Source organism: Temnothorax longispinosus, chromosome 10 (assembly GCF_030848805.1).
Source record: "Temnothorax longispinosus isolate EJ_2023e chromosome 10, Tlon_JGU_v1, whole genome shotgun sequence".
Taxonomy (NCBI): domain Eukaryota; kingdom Metazoa; phylum Arthropoda; class Insecta; order Hymenoptera; family Formicidae; genus Temnothorax; species Temnothorax longispinosus.
Genome location: NC_092367.1, coordinates 1,626,292 through 1,645,787, shown reverse-complemented (window position 1 = coordinate 1,645,787; position 19,496 = coordinate 1,626,292). Strand labels below are relative to the sequence as shown.

Here is a 19,496-nt window from a genome sequence, read left to right as displayed (position 1 = left end):
GAGCTGTTTAAAGGTCCGTTATCATTTAATCGATAATCGAGTACGGTATCCTGGCAACGAAACAGACGCGTTTATCAATTTCGGCGGCTATCGCACACACCGTTGACACCGTGCTTGCACATTCGATATGCGAGAGCCCATCTCCTCCACAGGTACTTAAACGTCGGAAGTGAAGTGTTTTATAAACGATGGGTAATACCGAGAGCAATGTTACGAGCGGCGTGAAGAAACAAACGGACACGTCGTCCATCCTGCTCTATAAATTAGTCGACTTGAAGGGTGAGCGAAATAATCAAGCGTATATATACAATTTTACAGACCACAATTTATTCAATTCTCACAATTAACGAAGACGGGATCGATTATCGTAAAACAATTAATTAGATACAATTGACGGAAATCGATTCGCTTCGCCGACATATATATGTGAGTCGATGTTGTGTCACATATATGCATATGTACTTCGTTTTATATACTCGGAATATACGAGAGTGAAAAAAAAATGAAAGCGCCAACGTCGTCGAGTTCTATCGCGCAATGTCAGCGTGTGTAATGTACGTATTGGCCGCGCTAAACGAAAGCTGGCTTTGACGCGGCTTTCGAGGTTTGTAACGACGAAAGATATGACATATGCCGGGCAAAACGAAGGCACATAAATAGAGTCACGTCTGGCGGAGCAAATTCAGCAAACCTGCCAAACGCGGTTCTCGCCGTGTCCCGCGGAAAAACTCGCCGTTAAAGCCGATGGCTTTTCTCGTTCGCTAGTATTTACCACAAAAATAATGAGAAGAGAGATCACCGTCGTTGTCAACAACCGCGCCGAAAAAAATCGGGGGGTATGTAAATAATGAGGGACGCGAGACGGACGACTCGCTGAAAATTTCGGGGACATAACGATCGCCCGTTTGCAGAGGAAAGATCAGCGATTAGACCGCTTGAGGAATATTATTTATTATCACTTTCTCCTCGTTCGACGTCGAGGGCTCGTCCAGGTTCTCCATAATCTCCTGATTGTTCGGGACGAAGGAGAGCTGCTGCACGTTATACTTTCCCATCTCGGCCTCGAACAGGATGTTGTTTATCTGATGCTGCGCGACGAGCCTCGCACGCACGTCCGTTATGTTCTTCAGCCGAATGGCGACGTGCTCGGCAAAAACCGTGAATTCGTCACGGCCTGACGAAATCTCCTGAAATCGTGCAAAAGAAAAAGTCGTGTGACGTCGCTCGACCGAGGAGTTTTATAAGTGTGCAGGTCGTGCAGATCGAAAGTTTTCAACATGACGCGGGTATAATATGTCATATCGGGCGGGGGAAGGGGGAACGAGAGCTCCCCATGTCGCATTACGCAATAATGCGCTAACGCTGCATCGCACATTTTTACAATATGATATATTATTAATTCAAGCTGTAATGCAAGGAAGATTGAAATGTACCTGCGGCTGCCAATTAGGGGCCGGCGTGGGATTCTAAAAAAAAAAAGAAATTATCGAATTAATCAAAACGCATATGTGATTCTATTTCGCGACGCGTAGTATTAATATTACTTTAAAAGATTAACTGACAATCAATGAATAAGAAGATACATGGATTGGAAATAGAATTGCAATGATCACAATTTAATTATAATTTTTCTTTCTCGATAATATATAAGCCTATATATATTATGTACTAGCTTGCCAGACAACACAATGTGACAAGTGACAATGTCCAAAGTCGGGACATAAAACGTCTTTAAGACATTAGACATTGTGTTTATTCATAATTATACCATTGTAATTATACTATAAACCACGCTAACTGTACGCAAGCGGGTCGCGGGCGATAATCGCGAGAGCTCATTCATTAGCGCACCTGCTTCTCCACGTTCGGCGTCTCGCGATTGATTCGCGTCAAGCGTCCTTTATTCAGGAAAGTCAAGGCCTCGTAAGCAAACCACTTGGGCGTGACGACGCTGCCATCAGGATTCAGATCGGCCTTCACCCTGCGTTTCGCGTACGCTTTGTGGACCGACATGAAGTGAGTCTTCAGGCTCTTCAGCTTCCTCTCCACCGTCATCACGTCGCATCCGAGCTGAGTGCAAGTTCCAATGAGATAAGAACGCATCGTGCATTTCTTCTTCTCTTTTTATTATTCTTTTGCGCTCGCATCGCGTCGCGAGAACGCGCTGGCGATGGTGATTCGAAGACGTGTTACGTGTTGCATCAGGCCTGCGTCAACTTCGAGCTTCGCAGCCACGACTCTTCTCCCTTTCCATCCACGGAGAGTGGGGGACAGCGGTTCCTCCGCCACGCTGGATGAAGTTAATTGATCATGCCCGCTAAACTTCATCCAGCGGAGGAACCCCTTTCCCCCCACTCTCCGCGAATGGAAAGCGGGAAGCGTCGTGGCTTCGCGGCTCGAAGTTGACCAGGCCTTGCGTTACATAATCCGGCAATAAATAAGTGAAGCGCGGATTCTTCTTGCGCGAACCGTTATGAACGCGAGACTTCACGCTTTCCATATTATAACGGCGGCGGCGGCGGCGGCGATAAAGACTACCGTGCGCTCGCGATGCGCCAGCATTGCGCAACGGCTTGCGCAAGTGTTGGACGCGCGCGTCTAGAATACACTCCCAAGATATTTTTTCACTCGGTGGCCAGCGGTGGCCAGCGGTGCTTCTGGCGTACGCGTGCATTCGCGAATTACGTGACACGATAAACGTATAGAGAGAGGCCAAGAAACGCTCTTTTCGTTAATTAAAAAATTATCGATCCGCTATTGGTCATAACGCGACTCCACGAAACGCTGTTCGTGTCCCTTTCCTTCTTTTTTTTTTTTTTGTTAATCTATAATACAGCCAGATATATATATTTTTTTAATCAAACAAATATATATATATATATTTTTTTTTTAATCAAATATAACTTTCTGCGCGAACGAAATAAAGGTTTCTAAATTTCCACGACATCCGGATCGATTTTTGCGACGCCGAAAGTTAAACGAATATCGGTGATGACTCAAAAAAAAAGTTTGAACGCGTATACATAGGTAACGCATTTTTTTTGCGAGCGCGGTGTTTACTTATGATCTCGGTCTGCGCCGCGCGTATGACTTCGTCGCACCTCGTCGGCGATCTCCTTCCACGCGTAGATCCTCTTGCTCCGATCGGTGTAGTCCGGCGCGTTGTGGTCCCAGAGGAGCCGCCTCGCGCGATACGCACTGATCAGCTTCAATATCGTCTCCTGCCTCCACTGCGCCATGTTACCGCCGTATTGGCACCGCACCGTGCAACGTCTAATCACCGACAGTATGCCGCGGCGGCGACGGGCAATCCCGGCCGCTCGCTCTTCCCACAGAAGACTTGCGCCAGCAATTGCCGTGACGGTGTATGCAACACTTGCCCCAGACCGTACAAGATGGCGTTGCATGTGCTCCGACGTGCCGACGACCCATCCGCCCCCTTTTCCGCCCGTCGCCCCCCGCCTTGAATTTTGCCCGTAAAACCATGGAGTCGGCGAGAGTCTTCGGGAAAGTGGGGAGAGAGGAGGAATTCTCCGTGCTCCATATATTTCCTCGCCTGTAATTTCGCCATCGCGCCAGAAGACACCTTTCAGGATAGAAAATCTTTTTTCGAGGGAAAAGGATTATTTTGTTTGAAACAAAATTATAAACAATAATAAGTGAAACAGGATACGACGTGATATACAATCAATTAGAGAAATTGCCATTTAAGGTCCGGGCTGGATCTTTGGTAGCCTAATAATTAATATTTTGCAGTTTACTGAGTTTGAAAAAGTATAATTCACAGAATATTATAATATTATTAGATTACCAAGATCCAGCTCGGACCTTAAATAGCATCCCTCTATATTGATTATTTAATAAATTGTAAATTATAAAACCTTTTGAAGAAAGGCATAGAATATTTTTATTTTGATTAAATTTTTTAAAAATATACAACAGTTTTTTTGAAAGATTTATTTTTTACTTGGCGCCATTTTCTGATATCATATTTTTTGTAGACAGAAAGGTGCGTGTACTTGGCGCCTTTTTGTAATATCATTTTTTAAAAGATAAATTTTTAGATATCATATCTTTATTAAGTATGTTAGATACGATTGTGCGTGATGTTGTAATACGTGCATTAACTCGTAAAGTTATTACAAGTTGCATTTTACTTTGACACCTTTTATTAATTATTTATAAGTTGTAAAATATAACATTTTTTAAAGCTAATAAACCCATGCTTATTAAAAATACATTTTTATTTATATAGAAAATGTTTAATATCCTGCATGTGAGCATGTGTAACAACATACAATTTTTAAATCTTACTTTATTACAGTGTAACACATTTTACCTTATATCATTAAGTTAATTTATATTCATAGTGTAAACATATACGTCTCCTCAAAATACCAGCACTTATATATTTGGTTCATTTTAATAATAATGCCCTATTTACCGAAAAGCAAATCTTTCGCGCAACTTGTTGAATTTTACTAATGTACTAATGAGCAATCTATTGACCTAGTATCGATGAGAAACAGTACGTGATGCTCGGCTAGTTTCAACATGCGATCGCTTGTACTTCCAGATTTCCGCAGAATGTTTCTAAGATATTGAAGATCAGGCATACATTTTTTTATTATGCGTGCCAAGTTCGCAGCGCGTCGTTTAAATTTCGAGTGACTCATGTCAGTGCCTTTGTTCCACAACCGCGCAAAGCGATTTCTAGAAATAAGTGAGAAAATTAAATTGCCAAAGTATATAGTATAGTGTATTAAATAAATAGAAAACTCAGTAATACAAACCTTTTTATGAGTATTGCTTAATTCATTCTTTCTCCTTCACTGAAAGATATTTCACTTTTCGGGAGAATATTGCTCGACGAATGTCTACTCCATGTAATTTTTACTTTCTCTTCTTGAAGATGGAAGTTGGACTTTTCACTATTTTTAATTATACATACATAATAATATCTTTTTGTTTAAACTGAGAATTATACATATATAGCGAGGAAGAAAAGGAGACATCATATGGCTGCCTCCTATTGCTTGAAGCTAGACGAAGCTCTTAGCGTATACTATATACGTACCTGCTTTCTCTTTTGTATTGGAATATACTACTGCCTCGCGCACATAGATGTGGTAGAGACGTTGTCGTAGAAATGCAGATATTCTTAATAATTTTTTTAAATGCTTACGCCATCCAATGACAAAAACCAACAAGCGACGAGGACAATGATGTTTCTTAAACGCGAATTCGCCAATTCGGACTTTGCAGTATCTCCGCTCCGCGCTCGTAGGATACGTAGACGAAAAATAAAAACACTTATTCGTATAATTCGAACCCAAGCTATCGATCGAGCCTACTCGGAACTTGACCGATTCAGCCGTTATTGAGACCCAAGAAGGATCTAAGGATCTCTCGACTAGTCGACTCGCGTGTAGATAGTATAGATACACGGTCTGCCTTGCGCGTACACTTATATTAGCGCGAGACACTACCGTGTCCTCTTGATAAAAAATATAACGACTGTGTGACGATATCGCGTGCCTCATATCGCTTATAATATATATGAGAGAGATGTTGAAAGGTATAATTAAAATAAATACATATATGCTAATTTTTCCTATTTCGGTTTTTTCACGTACAGTTTGATAGCGCTTATCAATCAGGTGGTGCCGAACGTCCTCGAAGTGCTCTTCCACGATCATTACTTCCGAAACGGCTTCGCGTGTAAGATCCTCGTTAGAGACTTCCAGATTAAGTGCAATAGAATAATTATAATCAACTGATTATGATATAACTAACTTGTTGCTTAAATACCCATAATTATATTTTATTAGTGTCTCGATTTTCTCTTACATCTCGCGCTATTATATTCAACCGAAGCACCTGACACTGTCGCGCGCGGGCGCCGTTGTTAGCTATAAATTTTGGAGAGGACTTTGGAAACTAAAAAAATAACACAAATAAATAGATACATAAATAAATACATAAATGAAAAATAAAAATAAATATAGCTTAAAGTTTAATTTGTTGGAGTTTTCCGGTTACACATGATGTACACATTATTATATATTTGTATATATTAGAAGGACGCGCATATCCTCTCCCCCGCGGTTCTCCCGCTAATGGCGTCCGTGCGAGAAACGATTACAATTAGCTCCCATTGCCGCGAACGCGACTCTTCAAGTTTACCCTTATCTTATTGTTATTTTCTAAAGTATGGCTTACATATCGCACGACTAAATTATATCCTCATTTTTAACATTCCTTACGATAGGTATTTTCATCGGATCTGTTTTAAAAGGAAATCATGATTTCATGCATGGTCCAAAGTACGATTTTAATTCTGTTGGAATCAGCTCGATGTGCGGTCGTCATCGGGTCATTGATTCGCATAAATCCTGAGTTTTCAAATTGCGGAGTAATATAAAGCTGAGCGGTGCGAAATAACGTCAGACTAACAGCTATAGATCAACGCGATAAATTTAGAAACGAACAAGCCGCGATTTCTCATCGTCCACTTGTCGAACACAACTTTATTAAAAATCTGCGTCAATGAAGGATCCACGGCCGATTTAGCGCGATGATAATCAGTTACACGCGAGGGAAGAAAAAAAAGGAATGACGGTTTCGGCGTCCCCCTTGTATAACATTTGCACATCCTGACACCTGACACTACGAGCCGACAGGTTGCATCTGTCGGTAGCGCGTAGCGTAATTGCGCGTGTTGTTTTTAGCCAACGCGGAGGAAAAACGCCGAGGGCTTTTCGATCGTGAAAATAGGGATGCCGTCATGGGGCGCGCGACGTGTGCCGCGCGGAATTGACGCGCCAATCGAGATGACCGCGAGGGCCGCGCGAGCCACGAAAGCTCTTCGCTCTCTTCCGCCTCGGCTTTAGTATTTACTGTCCGTGAGTCAGCGTACCGATTTCGACGGTGACGGCCGGAGTGCTAATGCCCGCGATATAATGGGCTCTCGAGCACTCGATCCAAATACTTGCACTCGTGACGGCCGTGACGCAACGCGCGCGTCCACGTGCCGCCCGCGATTTAATCTTACGATGACGTTCGCGCGACCGCGAATCGCGCTCGCGGACCTTCTTGAGCGCCTCGCTGCTGGCACGGCTTCCGGAATTCGCGCCGACTTTCGCCAATTCTCCTCGCGGCGTCCATCGATATCTGAATCACGCCGCGAGATCGCCCTGTTAAATATTAAAGGATGCAATCAATACCTTAAGTTAACCCTTTGTAGTCACACATGGGTCAATTTGATCCACCTTCATTTGGATCTAAGTATCAGCTAAATGCCTAGCTTAAAATGGGGCTTGGTCCGCCATCTACAAGAGTTTGAAATATTCTCTATAAGTATATAGAGACCGTTAATCATGTACTCGCGTTCACGATTTTTTTTCAACGTGTTGCCATTTGATTTCTCACAAAACCGCAGTTGTTTTATATTCTAGAATGTTCAAGGTATGTTCCAGAATTATTTGAACCTGATCGGACCGACACCATTAAGATGGCAACCATTAAAAATCGACTGGGTCAATACGACCCAGTATGACTACCGCGGGATTCTAGAGAAGTGTGACTACAAAGGGTTAAATAACGTTTTATTATTTTAAACTGCCATGTATGTTGAAATATTATATATATTATTTTAACACAAAACTGTATTATTTTAACTTCATTGGTTTAACTTCATTGGTTAAATTAACGACATATTGAGTAGGGACAGTGGCGATCTATGATAGGAATGTTAAAATGACTCAAATTGAGTATAATAATTTGACACTTCAAATTATTATACTCAAAAAATTTAAATTGCAAATTTTAAGTGCAAATTGGAATTTCTTTCTTTTTCGTTTCACTTTTCGAAAAGTGACTTTATTACTCCTTCGTCGTTTGACTTTTTCTCGTCGATTGTTCAGCGCATCAATTAAATACTTAGCTAACTACACCATTGCAGGCGGCGGATTGTTGGTGGACATGATGAAAAGAGCCACGCAGACCAAGCAGTACGCGGAGCTGGATCACGCGTTGAGAACGAAGGTCGAGCCGTTTCTGTACAACAAGGGAAAAGGCAAATGGATACCCGTGGAAAAATTGGTCCTTCTACGAAATAAAGACCGTCCGCGGCACAAAATGGTATCGCGATCAGCCTCAGGCATCGCTTTCGATCGCTCCTATATATCCATTGCTTTGAATAATTATTCTCTCGCGCTGCGCAGCTGGCACCCTTGAAAGCTATGGAAAATCCAGCGGATTACGACATCGATAAGGATATGGGCGACGAGGAAGTTGACGAAGCTAAGATAGGTAATATCGTATGCGTAATTTAATTTCAATAACAATTTACATCGCGATATAAATTATTGTCGCGTTACGCAGAAATATTTCTATATGCGCGGTCGTTTAAGTTTACGACCTACTGAGCTACACGCTGTTATAATAATTTATTCGATAAAAAAAATACATTCTTGGCAGATAAGAGCAGATACAGATTCGTGTGTTGGAATCTAAGCGACAGAGGTGCCGTCGGCGAAACTATTTTACATTTATGCATGTTAAATGCGACCGCTATCCACGCCGATTTGGCGAAACGACTGTTGCGTTTCTATCCGCGGCTTATACACGATATTTATCTGAGCGATGAATATTACGGTAAGTTTGAGTTCTCCCGCGATCGTTATGAAATGACGATCATCGATTCTGAAATGGATTAAATGCTTAAAGCTATCATTGTATCTCGTTCACGAGGCAGCGTGTAGGTTGTTCGTGGAATATCCATTGCCGATAAATTCCTCGATAAGCCCGCTGCTAAATTATCTATTCATAGCGTATCGTTTGCGTAATGGAAAATTAGCATTTCCAAGATAAACCATTTAGTCTCAGCGGGGACCCTCGCGGATTTTCATTATTATTTAATCGAGAAGTTTTTTTGAATTCAGATCGCGTGAATGCATCGCGCAACGAAACGTAGGGGGAGTCCGGGAGACTTGACCATAGAGGAGAGTTGAACCACTTCAAATATCTCGTTCAAATTTTGAACAAAGAGCTCAATCCGAGCACGTTAAAACACGTTTGTCTCACTTACAGTCGAAACGCACTACCAAGCGTCATATTGTCACGTGCTCGGATTGAGCTCTTTGTTCAAAATTTAAACGAGATATTTGAAGTGGTTCAACTCTCCTTTATGGTCAAGTCTCCCGGACTCCCCCTATATTGTCGCAAAAATATTATTTATACATATATATTATTTATACACTGCTGTCAAATATTATAATGAACTATCGTCTTCCATCAAATCCACCTCTTCTCTATCTTCTTTTCGCGCCGCAGCTTCTTGTTCCAGCCCTTCGTCTGCTTTCTCTCAAAATTAACATTTATTGCTACTTATTCTCTTCGGCCTTTTCTTGAGCATACTCTTTTAAACAATGCGTTGAAAAAAAACTTATTATTTGCAAGAAAATAGATTTCTTTGAATTTAGTTTCTTAGTATTGGATAGATTTAAGAAAACATTTTTCTGAGTTTAAAATATTTTTTCGAGTCTATCTAATACTTCTTTGAATTAAGGAAACTAAATTTAAAAAAAATTTATTTTCTTGCGAATAATAAACTTTCTTTTTGAGTGTGTATATTACAAGTACACTGTTTGTGTGTATACGCGTGTTACGTATATGTATGTGCACGTGTGCGCATGTTTTATGTATGATATTGATATTGTGAATTTATTATGCACGCTTCCTTTTCCTTTAATGTTACTGTTATTATTGGTAGATTTCATAACAGCAGTATTGTTAATGCCTCATCCTTTGCGTGTATTACTTTGTCCCTTGTATCTAGTATTTATCTAGTGTTTGCTCGCTTTAATGTCGTACATTGTAATAAATTTATTATTATTATTATTATGTAGGATATAATATAATATAATTAATATAATTTACTAGGAGAGAAAATCTACATCTCTCCGGCAGTTACTGCTTTCAGCTCTATAACGATTTGCTTCGGATTTAGGAGAAAACGTTTTGCACATCGCTATCGTGAATGAGGATCCATCGCTGGTCAAGTTTCTTCTCGACAGTGGAGCGGACGACCCGAGCATCATCCACGAGAGATGCTTCGGCAATTTCATGAGTCCGGAAGACCAGAAGGCATCGAGGTTTGACAGTATGGACCACGAGTGGGTGTGCGTCACTCCGGAGACCAATTACAGCGGGTGCGCTGTACTTATTATCTTCGGGAACGACATTAGATTTTATATCTGAAACGGCATTAGATTCTGCCTGGCTCGCTTAAAGACGAGGCAGAAAAGATTCCATTGTTGTACATTAATTAAACCGTCAGCTTCGGACGACATTCGTTTCGAGCGTAAACGAGACCTAATGTCACGACGAGTTAAATTCCGCGGGGCTCACATAAACAGGCTCGTCCATCAGAGATTTTAATGAATCTTGTCAAACGCGATTATGTCGAGAACACAATGTAGTCTTATACGTCTAATTTATAGTGAAATTGGATCGATCTATTTATAGAAATTAGACGATCTATTTTAGCTATTATCTATTTTATCATATCCGTATAGCTACGTGTACTGGGGAGAGTATCCGTTGAGCTTCGCCGCGTGTCTCGGTCAGGAAGAATGTTACAGGCTTATATTAGCCAGAGGCGCGGATCCTGATAAGCAGGACACGAATGGAAACACCGTCCTGCACATGCTCGTGATATACGAGAAACTGGTATTATACTTTCGATGCTTGCACTTATTTCCCGAAAATATTGTTTCAATAATTGACTTAAGAATTGACTTTGTAATACCAATCTAAAAATAATAATAATAATAAAATAGGCTACTTGTTTACCGAAAAAAATAAATAAATAAATAAAAGTGTGCTACAAATAATTTCGAAAATGTAGCGTTTGTCATTCTTTTCATCTTCGACTTAATCTCAGGCCACGTTCGACATGGCCTACGAGGTAGGAGCTTCTCTCGATCTAAGAAACGTTCAGCATCTGACTCCGTTGACCCTATCAGCAAAGTTGGCCAGAATCGAAATGTTCTTTCACATTTTGAACATCGAAAGGGAGATATACTGGCAAATCGGTAGCATAACTTGCGCGGCTTACCCTCTGTCGCAAATAGATACGATCGACATTAATACGGGGACAATCAACAACAATTCTGCCCTGAATCTGGTTGTCTTTGGCGTAAGTGAATAAATTCCGCTAATTATATTTTATCGCGCCAGAGTCACGCACGCAGAATGATCACGCACGATTCACGATGATTGTAGGACAAAGATGAACATTTAGAGTTAATGGACGGTGTGCTAGTCGATCTTCTAAACGCCAAGTGGAACACCTTCGTCAAATCCCGGTACGTATCTATAAAAAAGAAAATAATCTTTTATCTATATTTCACTTTTTTATTAAAAAAAAATATGCTAACGATAATTTCTGGATTTAAATATAAAAAAGTAATTATAAGCGATTATATACGCTTAAAAGAGATATAAGTGAGACTTTTTTAATTTTCAGATTCTACCGTCAATTCTTCCTCTTCTGCTTCCACTTCATCCTGTCGCTGATCAGCTTCACCCTTCGCCCCGGCCCGTCGATCATGGAAACGGACGAAAGCGCGAACGACACGTTGACGAGGACGAATTCCTCCAACATGACGGAGCCCACGATTCTTAAACCCCTCCAAAGCGCGGATCTATCGGAATTGGTTACAAATAGCTTCGTGGCGGCTTTCACCTCAAATCTCAAGTCATCCTTAAACATGACGCAGGAATCGCTGGAGAAGATCCAGCTGCAAGTAACGTCGAACGTCACGTCGGCCCTTAAGAGCGTTTTGCTCTTGACGCTGAGCGAAAACGAGGGCATTCTGAGTCCTCCTGACGAGGCCGCCATTCATACGCTGTGGTATACCGACAGCCCTCCAAATGCGTCGGACTATTTCACGGATACGTACAATGAAACCGTCGCGGCCGATACAAATTCGACTGCCAAGACGATCGTCGACGACATCGCGTTATCAAAATTTAATCACGAAGATTGGTATGTTAAAATACATATAATATTGCACTGCAAAATCCAAATGTGTTATTTTTACACGTATAAACGTCTAAAAATGACACATTAGACTGAAGATCTTTTTACACATGTTTCTTCACGTGTTAAAAATTACGTCATTCAACACGTTCAATCGTATTATCATGTCATTTAGACGCATGCGTGATTGTTACCTTACGGTAAATGAAACGTTAGTTAAAGGTCTTCTATTTTCTAACGTAAGAAAAACAAACATTGACGATCGTCAATAAACAACAATTATAGTTTAGCTGAAATGTTATCTAGTAAACTCGATATATTGGTGGCGATCATGGCGCAGAAAGATATGCGCTGGTCTAATGAGCTGAAAATCCGAGTTCAAATCCGACCGAAAATCCGTCGGTTTTTATTTGATCGCCACCTCTCGGAAGGGTTAATGGCAACCCGCCGAGAGTGTATCTCTAAGAAACCAGAAGGGAGGCCTCGGATTTTATACAGGCCGAACTTCAGGAGGCTATGGCTTGATCTTGAGCTATAGTGCCGTTGAAAAAAAAGAGAAATTCGATAAATTTCTCATTTCGTGATTAAATGATGATTAAAAAGTTGATTTCCTCTTCTGAGAAACAAGGTGATTGACACAATCAAACTGATAAGAAAACGGTGATATCTTCAATGATGATTAAAAAGTGGGTTTCCTCTGAGAAACAAGGTGATTGACACAACCAAACTGATAAGAAGAGTCATGTACCATTTCGCAAAATTCGCAATAGTTGAGTAATTAACTAATACGTCTGAGCGAATGAGCGCACACTGCAAATCCAAGTGTGTTATTTTTGCACGCATAAACGTCTAAAAATGACATTTGACTGGAGCTCTTTTTACATGTTTCTTTTTACATGTTAAATGACGTAATATAAAACGGCAAGAAATGTGTAAGAAGCTTCAACTAAAATAACACATTTGCATTTGTAATGTGCAAAAGATTTAAACGCTACTAATAAAATAATAAAAATATTAATTATATATATATATATATATATATATATATATATATATATTATATATATAATTTATTCAGTTTTAGCATAAAATTTAATTTAAAAAATAGATATTTGAATATATACATATAGTAGGTATATATAAAGTATTTTTTTTTTAGATTTAGGTTTATTTCAGTAATAATTGACTAATTAGATCAATTTTACATATATTTTGCAGTTAATTTTTCATTTAATGACATACACTTTTAAATATTTTTTCGTATTTGGCGTAAATTTCTTACTTTACTTTTTTCTGAAATATTTCCGGTATCATGGAATAAAAACTTATTTGACACACACAGGTGGGACGATCTCACAGAGGAGTGCAGGCTGATGCAGCTAACAGAAACGAGTGCGAAGATTCGTTTAACTGGGGAAATTTTTATGTACATCTCAGCGATGCTCTACATCTTGGCTGCGTTGCGAGAGGCGAGATTTTTAGGTCTTAACATGTTCATCGAAAATCTCGTAAGAATCAATTAAGACGTCATACTCAATATACAAAAGTTGGTTGAACGAGTCGATTTATATTACAATTAAATATTATAAGAACTTCGTGATTAAAAAATCTACCTTATTAACAATTTTCGAATTTTCAAACAGATTATACGGTTGTCGTAGCGAATAATAAACCGAGTATATTAATGAGTCGATTTACGATAACGAAAACCGCAGAAATTTTACCACTTGTGTTAACCGCGAGCGCGGTTTTCAGATGACGGCGCCGTCGCGCGTGATGTTCCTGTTCTCGTGCTGCATCCTGCTGCTGTTCCCGTTTCTGCGATTTGCCTGCGCGGACGAAGTCGAAGACATGCTGGCGGTGGTGGCGATGCTGACGACGGCACCGTACTTTCTATTCTTCTGCCGGGGCTTCAAAACGGTCGGCCCGTTCGTCGTGATGATTTACAGGATGATCATGGGCGATCTCCTCAGATTCGTCTCCATCTACCTTGTCTTCGTGATGGGATTCTCCCAAGGTAACGCGTGTGCGGGCGTTTCGAACACGAAGAAAGAGGATATCCTCATATTCTTCTTCTTTCGATTTGCGCGTGACGGCTGTTCCATTTATCCTTATGAATGAGGCTTGTCCCCGGGCACAATAAACAACGTTGTTGCCGATTATCGCAATTGATAATCGAAGCCGAAGAGACGTAACGGCACGTGTATAAGGGACGAGAGACATCATCAATTCCCGCCGCGGTGAGACGCCGCGGCGGCGATCGGCCGGTGCCTTATTCTATTGACTCCCAACAATTGTTAATTAGCCGCTGGTATAACGGCATCGGCATCGGACACGCGTATACGTCGTGTGTGATCTAATCGACGGTTTTACTGGACACTGCAACGCGACATTGACACACATGAACACATCTCGCCTGGCCGACCGAAGGACAATTGTACGAAGGAACGAGGCGCGGGGAAGAGACCGCAGAAGGAGGCGCTACGCCGAGAAGGTCTCGAGATATACGTTAAATAGTGCGACACGCGCCATTGTGCAACCATAGCAGCGTGCAAGCCGCAACGCTACGTGCCAATGTGTCTTGCTTTTCATAAACGGCGGCGGCGTCGCCGCTTGAATGGACCGTCTATTCGCTCGCGAATACGACTCCCTCGATACTCCCTTGAGTCTTCCTCGATACGAAATCTTATACGACCGATAGTATGTCATCCACAGCGATCGGTCAATTAGGATGAGATCCCCTCGTCGGGATCTCTATAGACATGTCCGAAATATTTCTACGATGACGTATTCTCGCGTAACTTGGATACACAGAAAAAAAGAAGTGTCAAATCAAAACTTATATACTTAAATTAACCCTAATAGAACACAGCTTCCGGAGCATCTTGAAAACACACTATGGATCTGGAAGACTCGTATAACTTTGATAGACTTGTAACTCTGGTTCAGATTAATATTTTTGAACTTGTTTTCCTTTTATTTTGAAGCTCTGGGATTTAGGAATATCTCTGAATAGGTTTTAATACAGAAAAGGTTTATTTCGTCAAGTTATATAAAGTTAAAACTAAATATCGAAAATTAAAGATATGTTCAAAACAAGAATATATTCTTTTTTTCCGTGTAGAGGCGCACGTCGCACGCGATGTAAACAAACAAACGTTGTTATAAAATAGATGTCGATATTCTTTGCAGCGTATTACATCATATTCCTGTCGTTTGACAACCCGAACACTCCGGAGGGCATCGACGACTCGATCTCGAATCCGATGCCGTCGCCGATGGAGAGCGTTATGGCGATGTTCCTGATGAGCATGACGAATTTCGGCGATTACTTTGGCGCGTTCGAGAGAACCGAGCACGAATTCGAAGCCAAGGTACTTCGCTAATTGCGTTGAATGCGATCGCGTATATTAAAGAATGAAATTTTAACCAATACCTTGAATTAAATAACATTTTTTTATTTTTGACTACCATGTATATGTATCGAAATTGATCATTTTAACACAAAAAGAGTATTATTTTAACTCTATTGGTTTAGTTAAATTAATACTATATTTTAGTTAAATTAATGGCATATTGAAGCAGTGACGGCCTATAAGAATGGTTTAAAGTTTAAAATAATTTAGATTGAATATAATTTGACACTTATACAAATTTAACAGTGCAGAGATGCGTTCGGTATTCATGGATAGAGATAAACGATATTGTCATTCACGTTAATTGACGTTCACGTGGCACGTTTCAACGACAATTAAATAATTCACACAAATTTCTCGGATAACGAATGACTCACTTGCATACGCGCTACGCAAAAGATGCAATCGCTACTAATTGCAGCTACTGTTCGTGCTGTACATGGCGATCGTGGCGATTCTGCTCGTAAACATGTTGATCGCTATGATGGGCAACACTTACCAGAAGATCGCTGAGACCAGGAACGAATGGCAACGGCAAGTACGTTTATTAACATAGTCCATACCGCGTGTACCGCCGATGGCCCACGCTGGCTTTTTTCCATTCAGGCCGTTTAATATTTTGAATATAAACAGATACATTACTACAAAAAATATTGTATACACTGTTAAATATTAAAAGATGAAATTTAAAACAATACATTATGCTAAATGGCATTTTGTTATTTTGAACTACCATGTGTGTCGAAATTTTTAATTTAACACAAAATAGTACTATTTTAACTCCCATTGGTTTAGTTAAATTAATGACATATTGAGTAGAAACAGAACCTATAGGAATGTTTAAAAATGACTCAAATTGAGTATAATTTAACACTACGAATATAACAGTGAATATCCATTGATTGTTACGTAATTAACATGATAGAGCAGCTATCACGCTGTGATGATGATTGCGCGGCGCAGTGATTTCGAAGCTACTATAAAATATACTGTATATTATTAAATACAAATGCAATTTTTAGTACATGTATAATAAATGCAGCAACGTGGACCATCGGTACGGTACACGCGGTTTGAATGGAATTAAACTCCACGCACGCTGAGACTTTGTTTCGTGTGTATGTTAGTGGGCGCGGATAGTTCTGGTCGTGGAGAGAGGCGTGAGTCCCGCTGAAAGGCTAAGAAAGTTGACGGACTATTCTCAGCCCATGTCCGACGGTCGTAAGGCGTTGGTTCTTCGATTACACCAGACTGTGAGTATATACGGTGAACTCGCGGCCGGAACAAACGGATCTTCCATGGTCGACGGTATCGATTTTAGGAGGAGGACAAGGAGGAGATGAAGGAGATACTCGAGATGAAGAGAACCCACGACAGATTGCTGAAGAAAAGGCAAAGCAGAATGTCAAAGGAGAAGATTCTATCTTAAGCCAGGGAAGCCATTGTTGTTAGGAACTGTGAGAAGAAGTAATGAGCATCTTAATTTATTTATCTCGAACTACTTGTACGTAGTTCGTTTTATTTTTGAGAATTGACAATTTATTTACTTAATTTTAGCTATGTCAAAATCACAACATTTTGCACGACGAATTGTAAGGATCCGAAATAAAATGATTGCGATGTAGACTAGAGCAAGTGAAATTTTAATCAATAAATCGCGATGTTGGAGTTTCCATGACAACAAACCAATCATGTCAGACTGTCATAGAACCTCGAGCGATGAACGTGCTGAAAGGAAAAAAAGGCGTACATGTACAATGAGCGCGTTAAAAACACCGATAGACTATAGAAACTTGGAAGAGGAACTTCACGCGGTTCTCGCAGCCGACGAATTGTATAAATTACAAAACGACGCTAAAATTCGAGCGGTGGAACAAGCAGTGCCGACGTATGAGCACTTCAGACAGATGGTGATTGCAATCTTGGTTATTTGTCGTCGTCTAAACGAAAAATCTTGATCTATATGTGACGTGCGTAGCTTCTGCGTTCAGTTTATGTTCAATATTACCGAATTTATATACATATATAATTAAATAATTACAATATAAAATAAATAAAATAAAAATAAAAAATTATAATTTTTTGATATAAAAGTTCTCCAGTAAATTTCGAATTAATTAATTATAACGACAGGTGAATGGTGCTCACTTGAAACCTCTGGATCGCGACGACATGAAACCTAAGATCGGCGTGCAGTGGAATCCGCTGATTAATCCTACTAAGCCTTGTGACTCGACTGCATCGGCAGCCTCAAGAAAATCGACGCGCGATAAACGGAACAATGGAAGTTCCCCGAAAAAATCATCTCGCGAGACGTGCGAGAACTTTTTACAATTTTGGAGAACAATTGCGGACCACTCCGAAAAGTTTACTTATGTATGGAATCTAAGGTGAGAGAATCGCAGAATGCGCAAGAATATCGCCATCACGTGTATCAGCGACGTTTTTTTTATGACAGGAACGACCTGTGGCATCACGTCTTTCGAGTGGAAATTCCAGCGTCGTTCCTCGGCGACTTCGCGAATACGTGTCTGCAGCATTCGTCGAAGGTGGACGACGTAACGTCAATTATAGAAATTCTCGGCATACTGAGCGCGTGCAATCGGTTCGATCTGACGGTATGCTTCATGACGAGAGACGAGAAATCTACGTGCGAGCAGCTTTTCCAACAGTTGCAACTTAAAGGAGGATCGCCAGGCGAATCCTTGAAACATACAGTCAAATCGTTAGCGGTGAAATATCGGGTTAAACTTGATTAATGAAGCACATCAGTATATTCGTCTTGCATATAACAATACGAACGGTATAAATAAACGGCAGAGATAAAACAAAATAAATGATTGAAACTTATTATTGTTCAATTGTTGTTATTATTATTGCAAATAATTCATCTGGAATTAACTGAAGATTAGTCGAAGAATTTGTTGTTAAAATTAAAAATAAAATGCATTCGTTTTACAAATAATCAGGGTCCGCCACCAAAATCCGGATTTAAATTTGAATTTCCTACTTTATTTAACTTCGGCGGTAGGTCGTTGTCGACGTTCGGGCAAGTCAGATGTTTGTAGTAAGCGTGCGTAATCTCAAAATGTCCGAACAGATAAGATCGAGTGCGGGGTATAACCGAAGAGCGGCGATAATCGAAGGCCTCCACGCTGCAATGGGCATCCGCAGACCGAAATTATTCGGTTCTTCGGGTACCCGAGATCGACCGTTTATGATGTTGCGGCTAAATATTTGGCACTTCGGAGACGTCCGAAAAAGCTTCTGCCAACCCGACAAGAAAGAGCCCTTCGAAAGAAAAGTCGGTAAGGACTTCAGCAATTATCGAAAGGGCAATACGTGGGCTCATCGTGTCTTACAGACAATATTATCAGTCCAGATAAACAGGCGAGATAAAGCAAAATAAATAATTAAGAACTACTTTACTTTATTATTTTAATTAATTTATGTTGCTAAAATGTTGCTAAAATAAAAAGCGATTCGTCTCACAAAGAACATTATCAGCCCAGCTAAACGGGAGAGGTAAAGCAATTAAAATAAATGATTAAAGACCACTGTCAATTTATTATTAATATTACAAACAATTTGGAACCAATTAAAAACGTAGTCTAAGAATATGTTGCTAAAATCAAGAGAGAGTATAAATTAAAATAATTAAACAATCCTCCGTAATCACTCGATTCGATAAGTCACGCGATTCGTTCGAATCAAATGCGGAGAAGAAAGGTCGAACTGGTCGAAGTCGATTCGGAGCCAGAGCAGACGACGCGACCACGTGAACAGCCGAGCAAGATGGCGGCGCACGGCGCCGCGTACGCGAAGAACACCGTGACCGTCGCGTAAATGCGACAACGACCGAGCACGCGTTGGTCCATTCCTATCATTTACGTGCGCAAGTGCACGTCGAACGCCTCGGAAATGTCTGACACCCATGAACTTGCCGCGTTTCCCATACGTGCGTCTCACTAGACCGCCATGGGTGCCATGACGCACACGCGACGCGACCCGGCCCGCGCCGTCTGTCAGTT

At 40.6% G+C, this 19,496-nt stretch overlaps 3 protein-coding genes and 1 long non-coding RNA gene across 6 annotated transcripts; 2 read left to right on the top strand and 2 right to left on the bottom strand.

The window, feature by feature from the left end:
- Nucleotides 1-91: 91 nt before the first annotated feature.
- Nucleotides 92-17,096, top strand: Nan (transient receptor potential cation channel subfamily V member nanchung). Of its 3 annotated transcripts, none has more exons than XM_071790510.1 (16): nucleotides 92-279; nucleotides 7,964-8,142; nucleotides 8,226-8,313; nucleotides 8,482-8,658; nucleotides 10,013-10,214; nucleotides 10,581-10,734; nucleotides 10,949-11,203; nucleotides 11,290-11,372; nucleotides 11,534-12,055; nucleotides 13,392-13,557; nucleotides 13,805-14,066; nucleotides 15,242-15,423; nucleotides 15,887-16,003; nucleotides 16,593-16,718; nucleotides 16,787-16,922; nucleotides 17,023-17,096. In XM_071790510.1, exons 1-15 carry the CDS (start codon nucleotides 189-191, stop codon nucleotides 16,892-16,894), a joined length of 2,712 nt encoding a protein of 903 aa, XP_071646611.1. In that variant the 5' UTR covers nucleotides 92-188; the 3' UTR covers nucleotides 16,895-16,922; nucleotides 17,023-17,096. The 3 variants fall into 3 exon arrangements, with proteins under 3 accessions (XP_071646611.1, XP_071646612.1, XP_071646610.1); XM_071790511.1 differs by having other exon boundaries at nucleotides 16,787-16,932; XM_071790509.1 differs by having other exon boundaries at nucleotides 16,787-17,096.
- LOC139820570 (uncharacterized) lies at nucleotides 306-3,362 on the bottom strand. The gene is made up of 4 exons (XM_071790935.1): nucleotides 3,102-3,362; nucleotides 1,852-2,070; nucleotides 1,434-1,466; nucleotides 306-1,187 (listed from the first exon to the last, which is right to left on the bottom strand). Exons 1-4 carry the CDS (start codon nucleotides 3,237-3,239, stop codon nucleotides 927-929), a joined length of 651 nt encoding a protein of 216 aa, XP_071647036.1. The 5' UTR covers nucleotides 3,240-3,362; the 3' UTR covers nucleotides 306-926.
- LOC139820635 (uncharacterized) lies at nucleotides 4,129-7,560 on the bottom strand. Its single transcript, XR_011734047.1, has 3 exons — nucleotides 5,078-7,560; nucleotides 4,794-4,931; nucleotides 4,129-4,713 (listed from the first exon to the last, which is right to left on the bottom strand). It is a non-coding gene; the product is annotated as an uncharacterized lncRNA (long non-coding RNA).
- Nucleotides 16,906-18,460, top strand: LOC139820347 (dynein axonemal assembly factor 19). The gene is made up of 3 exons (XM_071790532.1): nucleotides 16,906-17,375; nucleotides 17,599-17,855; nucleotides 17,924-18,460. The coding sequence occupies exons 1-3, from the start codon at nucleotides 17,157-17,159 to the stop codon at nucleotides 18,222-18,224; spliced, it is 777 nt and encodes a 258-aa protein (XP_071646633.1). The 5' UTR covers nucleotides 16,906-17,156; the 3' UTR covers nucleotides 18,225-18,460.
- Nucleotides 18,461-19,496: the final 1,036 nt, after the last annotated feature.